This window comes from Barbus barbus (genome assembly GCF_936440315.1).
Source record: "Barbus barbus genome assembly, chromosome: 15".
NCBI classification, from domain to species: Eukaryota; Metazoa; Chordata; class Actinopteri; order Cypriniformes; family Cyprinidae; genus Barbus; species Barbus barbus.
The window spans coordinates 1,772,533-1,791,595 of NC_136743.1; the positions used below are offsets into that span (position 1 = coordinate 1,772,533).

Consider the following 19,063-nt stretch of genomic DNA (forward strand, 5'->3'; position numbering starts at 1 on the left):
TATTACTAGTAATAATCTTTAATTAATTAATTTTAAATGTAATTACTACTTAAATTATATTATATTTAATTAATTAAATTATATTTACTTGCAATTATATTTTTATTACTTTTATTAAATGCGTTTTTAAATAATTGAAGAATATAATTAATAATAATATTGAATAATAATAATAATACTTATAATTCTAATGAATTATTACTTATTACATTTATATTATAAATATTTGAATATATATTAATAAATACTTTTAAATTATAAATATATTTACACAACAGTATATAAATCTATTTTTTCTTACTTTTTGCTGTTCTTTTTTCTTTTTATGCACATTTCTATTGACTGCAATTTTTTAAGCATTTTTATTTTAATGCTTTAAGCATTTATATTAAAGCACCTTGAATTACTATTGTGTATGAAATGCACTTTACAAATAAACTTGCCTTTTGGCAATTTTGGGATATTCTTCTCTGTGACATATACATGCAAAGCTGCTTTAGATTTTAGTCAAACAAGGTTTCTTAGAAGGCAGCATAATTAGGCTTTGTGTTGGCAGTGAAGCTTTGATGTAGGCAGCTGACTAGGTTTGTGTGACTGGAGTCTCTCAGCACATCAGCATTAACCCAGACTCACACTGATGGATCACAGTTAATGGATGAGGAGTGTTGAGCAGTTAGTATTGATCTGCATGGAGGATTTATGCTGCCATCATCAGAGCATTTTAAAGTACAGGATCATGTGTGTTACCATGGCAACACACGGGCTCCTATAGAAATCTGATCAATCATCAACAAAATCCCACCCACTTAATCAAAGACCCCTAGTATGCAGAACATAAGTGAGTGCATTTGATCACTTAAAAAATTAAAGTACAATTATATAAAAACTAAAAAATAATAATAAATTATATTTATTTTTGGTTTTCAGCTAAATGTAAACGTTGTGTTTCCAATAAAAAAAATATTTTGGTGCCTGGAAATATCAGGCCTGGAATATTAATGAAAATAAATCATGATAAAGTCATGGAAATCTATAGTGGGTAAACATTTTTTATTTATTCTGCAAAGAAAAAGCTCTCTTGACTGTCTTTCTTTGAGCGCTATATTCTTAAAAAGCTATCTTTTACTTTGTTTTTGAGTGTTGATTTATTAATGAATTAATTAAATTGATTATTTTATTTAATTTCAGTTTTCAGCTAAATAATTATTTTTTTTATTTTGGTGTTTCTATAAAACAATCATTTCAGTGCATCACTAGTATATAAACTGTGGATAGTCTTGGAAATATCAGGCATGGAAAAGCCATGAAAATAAACAAATATTGTAAAATGTTGTGTGAATTTCTATAGTGGATAAATATTTTTTATTTCTTTATTATGCAAAGAAAAGCTCTCTTGGCTTTTTATTAGAGTGTTGATTATTAAAGTAATTAGATTAATTAATTGACTGTTAAGTAAACTTCTTCAGTTTTTGCAAAATAAAAACTTTAGTTTTGGATTTTCTGTAAAAAAAAAAAAAAAAATGGGTACATCACCAGGAATTAGTACAGCATTTAAAAAAAAAAAGTCATGTAACTTTCTATAGTGGATATATATATATAAGGAAAAATAATTTAAGAAAATATGTTATGTTTATATATTAAATATATTTATATGTAAATTAAATTATATGAATATAAATATATACATGTAGATATTTTCTAAATATACTGTATGCATGTGTATTTATATATACATAATATATATACACAATACACACATATATATTATGTAAACAAAAACTTATTTTGGATGCGATTAATCATGATTAATCATTTGACAGCACTAATATATATATATACAGTGGTGTGAAAAAGTGTCCTGACTTTTTATTTTATTGCATGTTTGTCACACTTTAATGTTTCAGATCATCAAACAAATTTAAATATTAATCAAAGACAACACAAGTAAACAACATGCAGTTTTTAAATGAAGGTTTTTTTTATGAAGGGAAAACAAAATCCAAACCCACATGGCCCTGTGTGAAAAAATGTTTACTTGTGTTATCTCTGATTAATATTTAAATTAGTTTGATGATCTGAAACATTAAAGTGTGACAAACATGCAATAAAATAAAAAATCAGGAAGGGGGCCAACACTTTTCACACCACTGTATATATATTTTAATCAATATGTAAAAAAAATATATAGAAAAATAAAATCCTCATCTAATTTATTAAAAACTACTGTAAAAAGTCATGGAGAATAAAAAGGAAAGAGAAAAGAAATACCATGGTACTAAATTGCGACTGCACATTGTACCATCATAGCGTCCTAACAATTCCTGTTACTGTGATGCTGCAGCAGTGTTTGTGTGGTGTGAGTGTGTATAAACACACACCGTTTGGTCGGTCAGTGGCGGCAGGACGATGGTTTTCTCCATGGTGTTCATCACCAGCTTCCACAGCTCCTTTAGCACCCTCTTAAGAACCGTCTTCTCACAGATCTTAGCGAACAGAGTCAGACTGTGGGAAGAAGAAACCACAGCATTATTAACAGAAATTAACAAGTGCAAAGTCACAAAACCTGAAATAAATAATAAAAAACTCAGATATAAAAATTAAGCGACTTACAAATGAGGACAATAGAAGCAATCAAAACCAACAAAAGAGCTACAACAAGTCTCAGTTAGCTTAACGCAGTACACGTAGTAAGTTTTTTTAAATTATAATAATTATAACAAATAAAAAGAAAACAGATAGAATAGAATCAACCACTGTGTCAATACCCCCCCCTTTTTAATGTATTCTGTATTTATACAGTGCATAGGTCTAAACATTTTTAAATAATATGATAAAAAAAAATATTAGATTTTCATGCAAATAGTTTTTGAAGATTTTTTCATAAATGTTTTTTTAAACTTTTCAAAAGTTTCTTGAATAACAGATATACAGTGTGACCATACTGAACACCACTGTAGGCCCTATGTATGTGTGTGTGTGTGTGTGAGACAAGGCCAATGCATTAAAGCCGATCAGTCTAATCACCGTTCTACATTAATGCGCTGCTTTAATTGATGCGAGTGTGCACACACACACACGCGCACACACACACACGCGCACACACACACACGCACACACACGCGCGCGCACACGCACACACACACACGCACACACACACGCGCACACACACACGCGCACACACCACTCGCACACACACGCGCGCGCACACACACACACACCACTCGCACACAGAGATCGGAGATCAAGCTGTGCAAAAAGTAACATTCAGAAGCTCATAAATTTAAGTTTTTTTTAAATGCAACATTTAAAATTGTATATTCATTTCTTAGATTTAATTTAATAATTTTATTTTATTTTATTTAAATTAGTTCATTCATATTTAAATGTAGGCATACATAAAAATATAAATAGTTTTTAATGCAATTTTTTTAAATTGCATGTGTTGTAAAATTGATGAAGTTGTTTTCTGAATTTGCAGGTGTTTTTTTTCTATTTGCAGCACGTTGAGCTCTCAGCCACCGTATAACGATGACCAATACCACTGATTTAAAATAATAATAATGAAATTGAGAAGAAGTTTGATAATTTTCCACGGCACAGTGGTTGGGAAACACTGATCTATATTAGTGTAGTCATCTACCTGACTGTAGTTTAACTAGTTTTAATTATGAGTAGCTCATCGCCTGACAAACTGCATTTTCTCATCACTATACAGTGATCATGTGACTTGTGTGTTGCTCACTTGCTGTCCAGGAAGTCCATGATGGGCTGCAGGACGTTGTCGGCGTCTTGTGCTAAGTTGCCGTTGCCGTTAGCAGGTACGTTTGCTCCTTTTACCTGACTGAGAATATCTCCCATCTGCCTCACGCTCTCCTCGATGTGTGGCTGGAAACTGCAGACACACCACAGAATTATCTTACACATTTATAATATTATTATTATGATTCCTATTTCAAATAAATTCTGTTCTTTTGAACTTTCTATTCATCTGTAAATCCTAAAAAATTAAATGTATCATGGCTTCGAAAAATATTGGGGAGCATTCAACATTGATAATATCTTTGATTATCTTATGTAGCATTGCACATATAATTAAGGTTTTAAACATTATTTTTTCTTTTAAAACATTAGTTATAAATTAGATGTATTACTACAATCTCTGTAGAAACATTAATGGATTTTTACTTCTAGAAATATGACTGTTGCACTTTAATAACTCTGTGAATATTCCAATACTCTAAACCAACCTCACTGCAAAAATCCTGCTGAGTTCATCCATCACATTGTTCAGCTTGATTTGTAGATCCTTCAGAAAGTCACTGGCCTCCACGTTTAACTGCAAAAACCATAATTATGAGTTTGAATCTGAAAAACTTTGACTTGCTCAGCTGAGGTTTAGAAGACAATTAATATTCAGTAATATTATCTATTTAACTGCACTGACACCAGTGTTATTTTAATATCAATGAGATACTATTAAAGTTTATATTAATAGTTTGAATTAGTTTTTATTTTAATATTTTCTGTTTTTATTTACATTTTTGATTACATTTAGTAATTTTGTTTTTTATTGTTTTTGTCATTTTTTTAAATGTCTATTTATTATTTATTGTTTTTCATTTCAGTTTTAGTTATTATTGTACTTTTATGCTATTATAGTTTTTATTAATAGCTTGACTTGGTTTATATTTTCTGTTTTTTGTCAGTTTTGATATTTTTAATGTAAATTTTATATATTTTTTAATGTCTATATAAGTATTATTATTTTTAGTTCAGTTTTAGTTATTTTAATACAAATCAAACACAATAAAATAAATAAATTGAATAAAATATAAAAAAATTCTATTTATTTTGTTAACTTTTTTCAAGTAACAATTTTTTTTATAGTTTTAGTTTTACTCATAATAACTCAAACTGACTCTATCAGATGAGAACAAAACTTGGACTGAATTGATACTTTATACTTTTGTTAAATATTTTGAGTTAAATTTGTTTCATTAACTCATTTTGCAACATTTACACTGTTATTTGAACTGAATTAAATCAACATTGAATTGAACTGAGCTGAATAATGACTATTGTCTTCAGTAGAGCTGCTTTTTAGATCAAACTGAATTTGTTTCATAACTGATCAAGTTTACATCATTAACATTATTAGCGTATGTTCCTGTTTATTAATGTGAAACTGCTTTAAAATCTGTATAGTATGTAAATATATGTGACTAGACTGATGACATCACGCCTCTCGTTCCAGCCAATGGCATTGGTTTAACACTGAGGCTCCGCCCCCACTGTGAAATCCAGCAAATCTTTTTGAGAATGCTGTTGATTTATTGAATATTCAGTGAATAATGGCAATCCAGAAATGTGCCTGCAGTGAATCAGACTATTAAAGCTGACCAACATTTATAATGCATTTGAATGATGCATTACGTCATGAATATTCATGCATGGGATTGTTTGTCAGGGAGCATTTATGATATCAGTCATACATGATGCATGACGTCAACGCAAATGCTGTGAGAAAGCAAGAATAATGAGCTTTCTGGCAAACATGTTTGACACGAGCCGAATGACTATGCGACTGATGTGAGGAAAGTTGAACAGGAAGTAAAACAGAAATGAGTCAGAGATGGTGCTAAAGGAGGAGCGTGGGATGTTTTACTGCTGGATGACTCAGAAGAGAAGGAGGGAATGAATGGGATGATGAATAGATGGATAATGGAAAAGTTGCTAAATGAGAGATTTATGGATGAAAACAGCATAGATCTCCATCGGAAACAGCTGCGTTATAGATTTGAATGTTGTAATTGCATTATTGTCCTATTTAGTTCATGTGTGCAACATACAAAAACAATCATTTCTACATAATGCAAATGTAAATCTTGAAAATGCAAGATGTCATATCTCATTTGCACTTCCATATACACTATTAAAAGTTTGGGGTCAGTGGTATCTTTTCATTTTATAAATTTTTTTGAAAGAAATTGCATTAAATTGCATTAAAGTGACAGTAAAGACATCTGTAATGTTACAAAGGTTTGGTTTAAAAATGACAAACATCTGTCTTAACAACACTAGATATATTGCATGAAGTTAAAAAGGCACGTTTTTAAAAACATTTTTTAATTATATTATATATTATGTTTTTGGTTTGGGCTATGTAAGTTTGGCATTTTTTTCTTGAAAGAAATAATTTATTTTATCCAGAAAGGATGCATTAAATCGATCAAAAGTGGCAGAATATTACAAAATATTTATTTTTCAGATAAATGCTGTTCTTTTGAAATTTGTATTCATTAAAGAATCCTGAAAAATAAAATATATCAGGTTTCCACAAAAATAAAAACTGTTTTCAACATTGATAATAATCAGAAATGTTTCTTGAGCAGCAAATCAGCATATTATTATGATTTCTGAAGGATCATGTGACACTGAAGACTGGAGTAATGATGCTGAAAATACAGCTGCGCATCACAGAAAAAAAATTATATTTTAACACATATTCACACAGAAAATGGCTATTTTAAATTATAATAATATCTAACAATTTTTACTGTACTTCTGATTAAATAAATGCAGCCTTGGTGAGCAGACTTCACACCAAAATACTAAAAATTACAATTTGTAAGCTGCAGTGGAGAGCAATAATGTCCATTTGTGTCCATTTCTCACACAAAACTATCATATCACAGACCAATTTTATGCTACTTTTAGGTGAACTATTTCCTTAAAATAGCATGTTTTAACGTGCATGAACTCACGTCTTTCCCTCCCATGGCCTCAAACATCTTCTCCAGCTGAACTCGCAGCTGCTGGATATTATTAATAAGGATGCAAGGCTGAAAATAACAGAACAGAGAAGGTTAAACAACATTAATGCACGCTATTAAAAGAAATCCCTGCAGCCATAGTGAGGAATAGTGCTAAATGTGACAGCTTCATTAAGTGCTGTGAGCTGAATGAGTCTCGCTAGACCATTGTGCATGCGTTTTCTTCCTCTGGGAGCAATTCAAGCCAGTCAGCTAATTACTGTAACTCCATCTAATGACTCACACACAGACTTTATTATGAGTGTGTTCTAATGCAATATTATATCTAAATGCATTAATGTGACGCACCACTTTCTCCTTCTTGCAGTGAGTGGGAAAATCCTTGGCAATGATGTCGGCGTAAGACAGAAGAACATTTCCAATGGTCTGAAAGAAAGAAAAACAGTCACGATTAGAGGAATTATTTATATCTCACAAATGCTGAAGGACGGGGAGGATATATCATCTTCAAGAATTAAATGGGAAAAAAAATCTGGAATGTACTTTTGAACAAGATACTTGTATTTCTCATCTGTAAAAGTGCTTTAACATTTTCATTTAATAGTAGGCATAGATTAATACAGTTCAATATTATACACAGGATATATTATACACCTGGAAGATAAGTGATTCATATTCAGAATGTTGAAGGTTGGTACATTATTGCATATGTTTTGGACTTGCTTAAACCCTATTGGAGAAACATAATAAACTATTGATAAAATAGTTCATGTTAAGCTTCCATCTGATCTGAGATTTATGTTATTTGGGGATGAATCAGTTCTTCAACAATTTATGCATATATGCAAATTTATTGCATATATGCATAAATTGGATGTTACATTGACTGAAATTGCTGATGTGACAGTGTAACGCTTCTTTACTTCAACCTCTTTATTTATCATTACTATTGCTATTTATTTTATGTTACACATCTGCTCAATGCCTCGCAATAATGCCCATTTAAGTGTTCGGTCTAGGGTGGCTAGAAAACCATGTTTACTTGTACATTGCTGATGTGAAAATAATAAATATATTGATAAAAAACAAAATGTTGAAGGATGATGCACATACTGATCTTTAATACTTTAGTGCATGATGTTTCACTAAACCTAAATACTGTTTGTGCAATAACAATAATAATAATAGTTATGCTTGACTTCACCTTAGCAAACCTCTTCATGTAATTCCCAACGATCTGAGGATCAGGACACTCCAACTTCCTGATGATCTCGAAGCTCTGGTTGAGCTGAGAGAAGACGTCCACCACTGAACAGGAGAAGAGCGCGTGCTCCGACGTCTGCTGGAACTGTAGGAGAAATGAGCAGGATAAAAGAGCAGAGTTTGTGAGGTGTTGAAAAGATGTTTTATCATAAGAATGCACAATAAATAAAAAACTAAATGAAACGCTTACTAAAAAAGATGAAATATTTTTTATCTGCATGTCAAGTGACTATTAACTGATATCAGAGAACCGTTAACATGCGAATGTGATGTTAAATTATTGAAATATTAACTTAAGTTTATTTTACTTAAAGTATTTTAGATCAAAACGGTTCGGCTGACAAAAAACATTTTTTTTTAATTAATTTCTGGTTGTTCAAAAGTTTGGTGTCAGTAAGGAAGGATGCATTACATAGCTGAAAAAGTGTCAGTAAAGACATTTATAATGTTATTTCAAATAAATGCTGAACTTTCTATTCATCTGTGAATCCTGAAAAATAAAATGTATCAAAGTTTCCACAAAAATATTGGGCAGCACAACTGTTTCCAACATTGATAATAATCAGAAATGTTTCTTGATCAGTAAATCAGTATATTATAATGATTTCTGAAGATCATGTGACACTGAAGACTGGAGTAATGATGCTGAAAATACAGCTGCGCATCACAGAAATAAATTACAGTTTAACACATATTCACACAGAAAACAGCTATTTTAAATTGTAATAATATTTCAAAATTTTACTGTATTTTTAATCAAATAAATGCAGCCTTGGTGAGCAGAAGAGACTTTTAAATTTAAGCAGCGTATGTCACGTCCCATGTCTAATTGGAATTTTAAGGATTACTTGCCATGTTTTTATGCAGTATGCATCAGAAAGGCCTATGTGTGTGTGTGTGTGTGTGTGTTATGGTAATTGGACTCTAAAGACTGATGGAGGTGTTAAACTCTCCTCTGTGTATCACCCAAACATCTCACTTCTAAAAATACAACTGTATACCCCTGATATTTACCCCGTCCTTTGCGTCTCTGACCAGAGCGCCGTGCAAGAAATCTCTGGAAACTTCCTCATTCTCATCCAGCCACAGGATCACAAAGGGCTCAAACCATCTGTCAAAACAAAGACAAAACTATTTGCAGCATGCAGATTTTTTGTATGCATGCAGTTCCCTGATGACCACTGCATTTAATATTTAGTGTGAGGAGTCGGATCAAGTCAGTAATAGTGACTCTTGACTAGAAACAGCTTACGCTGGATACTCCGGCACGCAGTCCTGGAAATACAGCAGCTCTTTGCAGTATTCGTTGTAGAGCCACTTCACCTTGAAGTGCAGGTTCATGTAATCGGCGCTCTTGCACAGCCTGTGTTTCTCGTGTTCTGAGAGACAGGAAGTACATCACAGACAACAGGATATTCATCACAGATATGATTACAAGACTGATTTCACACTTATTATGATTGCTTGAACAGAAGTAGAGCTTGATTCCAGCCCTTTTAACACTTGCTTTAATGATTTAATTAATTATTATTAGAAAAATGCAGTTAAATATCGCAAGATAGAGAGTCATACAGACCCTAAATCATGGATCCTCAATAGGCGGCCCGCGGGCCGGAGAAAAATGTTTGGCTTATTTCAAATAATGTGGCATGAAAATTCAAACGCAGCATCAGAAAGCGACATTAACTTACACTGTGTCTAAAATACAATAGAATTTATTATATTCAGTGATGCTGCATGACAAATCCCCGACAGTAAACAGTTCAAATGTTCCTGCCGCGACGTCACAGAAAATAAAAAACATTTCTAAAATAGGATTCGTGTCGCTTATTGTCACGTGTCTCTGTCGTGGGTGGTTAGGACAAAAATTACATGGAAAAGATACTTTTTATCGCGTCGCGTCATGTCTTGTTGGGACACACGGTGTTACAGTTTGATTCCCCCCAAAAAATCTAAGTGTAAAAATATTTATGCTGACAGATCTAATAATTGAATCTGCAATTAGGGAAAGTGGAGAGAAGAGATCCAGTCGGGTGATGAGCAGGAACAGCTGATTTGCATGGCAGACATGGAGATCCAGATTTTTTGTTTGTTTGTTCATTTGTTTTTAATATTCAACAGGCAAAGTTCTTCTGTATCTAAATGCAAAAATGTTCATAGTTTGAATAAAACAGACTACTGGGGGAAAAAATCTGAATATTTATCTTGTGACTATTTTAACAAAAGCAACAATAATTGTAATAATAATATATATATATATATATATATATATATATATATATATATATATATGAATAGAACATGTTAACAAGAAACTCACCATTTAGTGGTAATATTATTTTTCAGTTTCTCATCCGAGAGCAAACATTTGTTAGAGGTTTAGTGTTTAGTCAGTGTTTACCTTCCATGGCGTACTTCATATCCTGAGCAAACATGTTCCACATCACCTCCGCACTGATCTTTCCCACGTTCAGCTCCTGAGGGAACCTGCAGGAGGAACACAGGCTCAGTTTCCTTCAGATCAGTTATATAACTTGCTTTTGTTATTGTATATTACTCTAACCACTGGGTTCAGGTTGGTAAAGGATCATTCTGGAATATCATAATGTCTCAGGTCTGAACACACACTCACTGGTTCAAGCAGGGCGTGTAGGAGTTCTTGTCCTCCTCTATAATGGAAACAATGAGGGTGATGAGTTTGGACCAGAAGTCCAGGTTCTTAATACTCGGCCCCTGTTCATCAGGAGGAACCGTCTTCGACTGCATATGAACACAGACAAGAGAGATATCATGTAAAATATACCAATACAAACACACTTCAACAGAAGACACCAGCACCGTAAAAACAGAACAGTTACAACAAAAATAAATCATAACATTAGAAAAGAAGTGAAGAGAGATAAAGTATCTAAATAATAAACAATATAATATAAACAAACAAAATAAATAAAATATCATACACAATTAAACATCTCAAAACAGAGATTCACACAAACCTCAAATTACAACAGAAATAAAAATGTAACATTAGAAAAGAAGGTAAGAGAGAAAAAGATTTTAAAAATTAAATAAATAAAAATTATTAAATATATAAATAAATGATAGAAAATACATTTTAAGACAGAGATTCAAACAAACCTCCAGTTACAGCAATATTAATACATACAAATAATTGACAAGAAAGAAAAATAAGCAAATAAAATGGGGTCAAAAAAATTTAAACAAATCAAAGGGAAAATAAGTCGATTTTTCTGACCCTATTGGCAGATATTTGCTGAAACGCTCTTCATTTTGATTCGATTTTTCAGAAAGCAAGACTTGTTTACTATGCAAAATGACCTAAATAATATCTTGATTTAAGTATGTTTATATATTTCTCTCCATCATTTTTTAGAAACGTGTAGTTTCTCAAGCAGCAGTCATGCAGCTCACGGTTACTGGAGAAAGACGCCCATTTACACAAATTGGCAATTAAAAAAATAATGCAGAGAGCATGCAAGAATGCTTCCTGTGTGTACGGCCCATTATCATCTCATATCACACACACACACACACCAGGAGCATCAGTCAGCGCTGCGGTTATGAGGTGTCAAAAACTCCAGACGCGTCTTCCATCTTACTAATAAAGTTCTGCAGTGGAAGTGCAGAGAGAGCGAGAGCGATAAACACACGTCACACTGCGCTTCTTCTCCATTCATAACTGCTACAAAACCTCCACCATAATCAATATTTCATTTTCCATGAGAAGAACTTCAGCGCTCGCGGCGCTCTGAATGTGAATCACTAAACAGCATCAAACCAGCATGAAGAGACAAACACAAACTCATTCAGTCCAGTGTGATGCTCTCGCTTAAACCAAAGCTTCCAACAGAACTTTCAAAAGTTTAAAAATTCTAAACATTTAACAAGGTTCCAACAGAAGATTAAAAAAAAGAGTGGGACAGGATTATTATCATTGAAATAAAATAATTTAAAAAAGCATTTTCATTACTTGAAATAAAATAAATGATAACTGAAACAAAATATATGAAATAAAATAAAAACCTTTGTTAAAAATTTAAAATTACTAAAATTTTAATTTAAAAGTTAAAATGTTAATAAAAACTACAATAGTATCTCAAAGTTACACAGGGATTGCACAGATAAGGCAAGGCAAGGCTTTAATTTCTACAGCTGCGCTTTCTCATGCAATTTTCAGTGGCTTTTAAAACACACACACACACACACACATACTCACTGGGTCATTCTGGTATTCCCGGTTGTAGAGCTCGTGGCAGTTATTAAAGATGTACTCGTAGGTTGAGTTGAGACACGCTTTCACACAGTCTTTAACGACTTGACTCGCTCTTGGTGGACTCTGCAGCTCCTGGACCTGAAAACACACACAACAGTGATTCCTCTTGGTGATGAGATGCACATTTACACTCAGAGGCTTTAAAGCCTATAAATGTTGCTGAAGAGTAATAAAACATTGAGCACCATCGGAATTTGAATAAACATTTCAGAGAAGGAAAAAGACACAACTACTCACGAAGCATGTCATTAAATTATTTAAGACCCATTACCAGAAAAAAGCATTAACTTTATGTATTTATATATATATTTTTCTCTTTTTATCTTATAAAAAGTTTAAGGGTTGTTTCATTGCATTTTTCAAATTATTATTAATGTATTTTATTTACTATATTATTTATTATCATTATTATTTGCAATTTAAATTTTTAATTAAATTTTTTCTAATTGTATGTTTTAGTTCTGTTGCAAACGGAGGTTTGTTTGAATCTCTGTCTTGAGATGATACATTTTTATGATTTTCATTATTTATTATTTTTATTTAATATTTGAATGGAATAATTTATTGTCATTGCACGATTGTACAATGAGATTCAAATGCAACACCCTTGTGGCAAGAAAAGAATATAAAGACATCAAACACTGGTATAGTCCATAGTATTAGAAAAAGTCCTTTGTAATTATGCATTTAGTTCCCTAATGGCATTTGGATAAAAACTAATTTAATTATTATATTACAGGCCTATACATGTTGCGGAATATTTAATAACGCAAAAATCATGTAATTTATCATTAAAGATCTATGACCAGAACAAACCTTCATCCTGAAGAAAGTGATGCTGGTCAGAAGATCTACAGTGGACTTCAGATCCTGCAGCCTCTCAGGACTACTAGCTGGAAAATTATTCTGAAACAAACACACACAACTGTGACAAACACAGATTCTACGACACAATTCATGAGTAGATATAGAGGTCAGCTGTACAAGTGTTCAGTCGTATATTATTGAAGATGTGAACATACTCTGTACATAGAGAGGTCTATCCTCAGGGAGTTGTGCAGCTGATCCAAAAGCTTCACAAAGCGCTCTTTCTGCACAAAAAAAAACCATGTAAAATACACACTATGGAGCAAAAGTTTGCGTTAAGATCTTTTAATGTTTTTTATAGTCTCTTCTGCTCATCAAGTCTGCATTTATTTGATCAACATTACAGTAAACACTGTAATATTGTGAAATATTATTACAATTTAAAATAACTGTTTATTGTTAGAATATATTGTAAAACGTAATTTATTTCTGTGATCTGCAGCTGTATTTTCAGCATCATTACTCCAGTCTTCAGTGTCACATGATCCTTCAGGAATCATTATAATATACTGATTTACTGCTCAACAAACATTTCTGATTATTATCAATGTTGAACACAGTTGTGCTGCACAATATTTTTGTGGAAACTGTGATACATTTTATTTTTCAGGATTCACAGATGAATACAAAGTTCAAAACAACAGAATTTATTTGAAATAGAAATCTTTTGTCACATTATAAATGTCTTTACTGTCACTTTTGATCAATTTAATGCAGGCTTGATGAATAAAAGTATTAACCTATTTAAAAAAACAAAAATCTCACTGACCCCAAACATTAGTGTAACTCAAGAACACAACAACGAGGTGTCTGAGATGTACTACACAGTGTTTTGCAGGTCATTATGTGGTTAAAATCTGAACTGACCCCAAAGTTGGAGGCAGCGAAGCGGTCGGAGGCAGAGACGTTGTTGGAGGATTGTGTCGTATGGGCGTAGTAAGCGTTGATGTTGGCCAGCAGTGTGCTCATGACCGCAGGAACACCGGGACACATGTACTTCGACGACAGACACGCAAAATGCCTGAACACAAACACAGAGAACAAGGTTACTTACAGGACTGAAGATAAACACTTTCATTTATGCATTCATAATTATGACTATTATGTGATGACTTTCTAGCAGATCTCTGTTAAATAAGAGGTGGACGATATGATCCAAAATATACACAATATAAGTAATTTTCTAACAAAATCTTTATCATGATATACATAATTATCAGCCAAAATCTATTCAACGATGCAAGTAATTTTCAACCAAAATCCTTACCATGATAAAAGTAATTTTTATCTAAAATATTTACAATAATATAAGTAATTTTCAACTACAATCTTAACACAATAAAAAGTATTTTCAATCAAAATCTTTACCATGATACAAGTAATGTTCATCTAAAATCTATCCCACAATAAGTAATCTTCAATCAAAATCTTTGCAACAGTAAAAGTAATATTTAAACAAAATCTTTTCCACAATATAAGTAATTTTCAAATAAAATCTTTACAATAATGAAATAGCTTTTCAATCAAAATGTTAAAATAAAGTCATTATCATTCAAAATCTTTACATTACAAGTCTTTTTTTTTTTTTACCAAAATCCCACAAATAATAAAATTTTCAACCAAAATGTTTTCCACGATATCAGCAACTTTCATTCAAAATCTTTACCATGATACAAGTCATTTTCAACCACAACAGCATAACATTACAGTAATTCTGCCTGAAATCATCAGAGATGCTATTAATTAAATTTAATGTCATACTCTATATTTCTCAACACTGTCACATAATGACGCCTAATTCAATTTGAAAATGTTAAACTCACATTTTTCACAACGAATCGTATCTCATTGATGCTTTACAATTTCTGCATCAACTACTAACATGAACTCTGCTAAATATATCAAATTTATCATCATTTTAAAGACAGGTCGTGATAGCGTCCAGCTGATGAGGAATATTGATTATAAACGAGGCTTGAGTTTTCCCGTTCCAGCACACTCACGACACACACTTCTCTCAGCATCTCCTGAGACTCAGGGTGATCTGACTGCTGATCAGAACATGAATCATGTCCTCATTATTATTGCCGTCCTCGTCTTTGGTGGCTGGAGGCTAATGAGGTGTTCGACGAGCAGCTCACCAACGCTCATTAACATCAGAGACACCAGAGGAAAGAACAGATGATCTTCACCTGAGCTATGAAACTTATAAAATACTAACACTGAACTCTCACTCATCTGGAGAAAACAGTGTTATTTTAGTACCAGTACTGTTATAGTTTTTATTAATAAAGTTCTCATTTTAATTAGGGCTGTCAGCATTAATGCATTAATCGCGATTAGTTAAAAACAATCCATAACGCGTTTTTTTTTTTTTAATCGCATTTCAGGTAAGCCGTTTTGTCCCTTTGACTAGCCCGTAGTCAGCCCCTTTGGTTTGTGAAGCGGTAAAAGGTGATGGATAGAAAAAGTATGACCGGATTTTTAAACGGCCTGTTTAACTTTAAAAAAAAATCAGACGGTTCCGTTGACAACACTAAGGTACAATGCAGCATTTGTTTCAAGGAGTTCAGTTACCATCGGAGCACGTCAAGTCTAAGTTACCATCTCCAGGCGAAACACCCCGGTGTTTCACCTGACGCCTCCCCGCCAAGCAAGCCGCAACCCCGCCAAAGAACTATTCCTGAGTGCGGGCGTCGCAGCAGACCCTTGGATGAAAAGAAGTTAACCACAGCGATCGCCAGATGGGTGGCAACTGATTGCAGACCAGTCAACATTGTTGAAGATTCGGGTCTCAGGGATGTAATCAGGTTGGCAAGTTCTGACCCAGCTTACACGTTACCATCGCGGGGAACAATAATTGCTGTGGCCGTCAATGTTTTAGACTGTTCTGTTTGTCATAAGCGAGTTAGAAATTTCCTACCAGTGTTACATATCACTTGATTGCTGTTATTTCCAGCTAGGAATTGTTTTGCTAATGATGTTATTGTTTATTTTTGAAGTAGCTTAAGAGAGTGGCCTGATAAATGTAATCTCTCAAAGTAAGCACTGCGTTACTTTATTCCTCCTAATATTTGGAAGTTGGTCTACATTGCACTTTTTTTTTTTAATAAAAAAAAAGGTCAAAAAGGACATTTTATGTGTTCTTTTGATTCCCATTGAAAACTCTGGTAAAATATGCGGGCTTAGAACTGCCTTGATATGCAAAATGACAGAATTTTACATGTGCAATCCAAACCACGATTAATCGCAGTTAACTATGAAGCTTCTGCGATTAATTGCGATTAAAAAAAAATAATCGTTTGACAGCCCTAATTTTAATATTTTCCATTTTCATTGTAAACTTAAAGTCTTTTTTTTTACATATCCACATAGTTTTTATTAATATTTTAATAACATTACTTTTATTTCAGCTTTCATTTTCTACCTGGTCTCATGGCATAAACTTACCTCGGGGCACTTTTTAGCGAGATGTGAAATACATACCAATAAGTGCATATCACTTCAGTTTCCAAAAGAAATGAACTCTAGAGGCAGTAATACTCCAACGCCTTTTATTCCTTTTCACACAAATTTACAGAGTTTCGATTAATAAAGCTTAATTTTCGTACAATTACTTGAGGAATACCATGTTATGACTTCAAAACGATATTAAAGGGTTAGTTCACCTCAAAATGAAAATTCTGTCATTAATTACTCGCCCTCATGTCGTTCCAAACCCGTAATACCTTCATTCATCTTCGGAACACAAATGAAGATAATTTTGATGAAAATAATTTTAGACAGCAACACAACTGAAATGTTCCCAGGTCGAGAAACGTAGTAAATACATCGTTAAAACAGTCCATGCTATAACCACTTGTCCACTACTGAGGCATGTAGTTATATGAAAAATCAGGAGGGGCCCACCAACCACCAACATAGCACTACTCAGTGTATCTCTCAGTGTATTGTCACAAAACTACAATGACTGAAATTTAGTTTTTATACCTTTTATAAATGATACAGTGTTTAATACAAGAATGAGAAAGAAATGCTAGAACACCAATACAGTACTTCACATCTATATAGCCACAGATGGTTTGCAGATAAATGTGAATTAATACAAAAAGGGTGGCAACAACAAAAAAAATCTTCAGACTTCAGTGTGTCCCAGTCAATGCTCACATCCCCAAATACAGTCTCAAATGATGATGAGTGGAAGAAAACCCTACACAAAAGGAGCAACGAGTCCTGAAAGTGCTCTTCAAGTAATCCCAATGAAAAAAGGCCCACAGAGTCAAGTTCTTGGGCCAGCAAAAATTAAGAAAAAAGGGCCAGCAAAAATTAAGAAAAAATTGGGGCCTGTTAATTATTCAGTTTCTTTTATTCCTGATCCAGATATGAAACCACAAGTAATTTAACCAGGTAGTGGAGTAGAAGAAGACTAGTAACAGCTAGCCCTGTTACAATGTGACATCAGTGGCTCAACTTCAGTTTTGCGATGCTACGAGAATACTTTTTTTTGCACAAAGAAAACAAAAATAACAATTTACTCAACCATTCTTCTCCCCCGAGTTACGTCGTCCGCAATTTTAGAGAGTATCACAATGCATACGCACGCTTTCCCCCAAGCGTAAACAATGCTTATTACACAGATTACGTTCATGCTTGCGCTTTCCCCCCCTGAACGTAAACAACGCTGATTACGTGAAATACGTTCTGAGACGTAACTCAGGGGAGAAAAATGGTTGAGTAAATTATGTTATTTGTTTTCTTTGCGCAAGTAGCGTCGCAAATCTGAAGTTGAGTCACTGATGTCACATGGACTGTTTTACCGATGTATTTACTACGTTTCTGGACCTGGGAAAGTTTCAGTTGTGTTGCTGTCTATGCAGGGTCAGATAGCTCTCCGATTTCATCAAAAATATCTTAATTTGTGTTCCAAAGATGAACGAAGGTCTTACGGGTTTGAAACGACACGAAGGCGAGTAATTAATGACTTGAATTAATGACATTAATTAATTTTCATTTTGGGGTGAACTAACCCTTTAATATGCTGGGAGATTTGAAAACTGATGCTTTTGAACATTAGTATCACACATATCCAGCTTCATATCTATGGGTTTTCACAGACGGTAGGTTTGTTCGGTAGTTCACGGAGTACGGAGACATACTTGAGAATCCCGTGTAACTACGGTTCGACAAAACAGTTCAAACTTGCATATAAGGAAGTTCAAATAGCGTGGTTGCATCAACAAATGCATTTTTATATCAGTTTTGCATGCCCAACCAAGGCGGAGCCGGAGGGACGAGGGAGCCCGGTGGAGCTGGGGGATCTAGGGGTGACGGTGGAGTTGAGGGAGCTAGGAGCCGAGGTGGAGCCACTGGGTCTACGGGCCGAGGCGGAGTCCAGGCCTTGGAGGCTGGAGGCGAGGGATACTCCAGCCCCGGCGACGCTGGAGGATGGCAGACCCACGGGGCTCGCACCGTACAGATAGGGGGCTGAGGGCGAGCAGGGGGGCTGCCAGACGACAGCGGTGGAAGAGGCAGGAGAGGGTGGGCATTTTCGAGGCGCGGGCACAGGAGGGCATTCTGGAGGAGGGGGCACTTGAGGGCGCTCTGGAGGATCGGAGCTGGACGGAACCAGCGGAGACGCAAGAGAGCTGGACGAGACCAGCGGAGAAGCAGGAGAGCTGGACGGGACCAGCGGAGACACAGGAGGGCACTTGCGAGGAGCAGGCACAGGAGGGCATTTTCGAGGAGCGGGCACTGGAGGATCGGACGCCCCCTCTCTGTCCAGCAGTCCCAGATTTATCTTCAGCTCACCCTCGGAGCTCCACCCCGCGCTCACACCGTCCACGGCTTGCTCCCTCGTGATGGGCAC

General features: G+C 34.1%; 1 protein-coding gene across 1 annotated transcript in view; it reads right to left on the reverse strand.

The window, feature by feature from the left end:
* The window catches only part of LOC306880923 (protein unc-13 homolog A-like), a gene marked incomplete at both ends in the record, with an annotated part of 78,247 nt that overhangs the window by 13,173 nt on the left and 46,011 nt on the right, over positions 1-19,063 (reverse strand). Inside the window, 14 exons of the mRNA XM_079434730.1 lie at positions 2,379-2,502; positions 3,743-3,892; positions 4,248-4,336; positions 6,765-6,842; positions 7,122-7,199; positions 7,978-8,121; positions 9,051-9,147; positions 9,289-9,415; positions 10,438-10,523; positions 10,669-10,796; positions 12,274-12,408; positions 13,147-13,236; positions 13,353-13,421; positions 14,065-14,218. Coding sequence (XP_079290856.1) covers positions 2,379-2,502; positions 3,743-3,892; positions 4,248-4,336; positions 6,765-6,842; positions 7,122-7,199; positions 7,978-8,121; positions 9,051-9,147; positions 9,289-9,415; positions 10,438-10,523; positions 10,669-10,796; positions 12,274-12,408; positions 13,147-13,236; positions 13,353-13,421; positions 14,065-14,218 — 1,549 coding nt within the window. The remainder of the gene's footprint in view (positions 1-2,378; positions 2,503-3,742; positions 3,893-4,247; positions 4,337-6,764; positions 6,843-7,121; positions 7,200-7,977; positions 8,122-9,050; positions 9,148-9,288; positions 9,416-10,437; positions 10,524-10,668; positions 10,797-12,273; positions 12,409-13,146; positions 13,237-13,352; positions 13,422-14,064; positions 14,219-19,063) is intronic.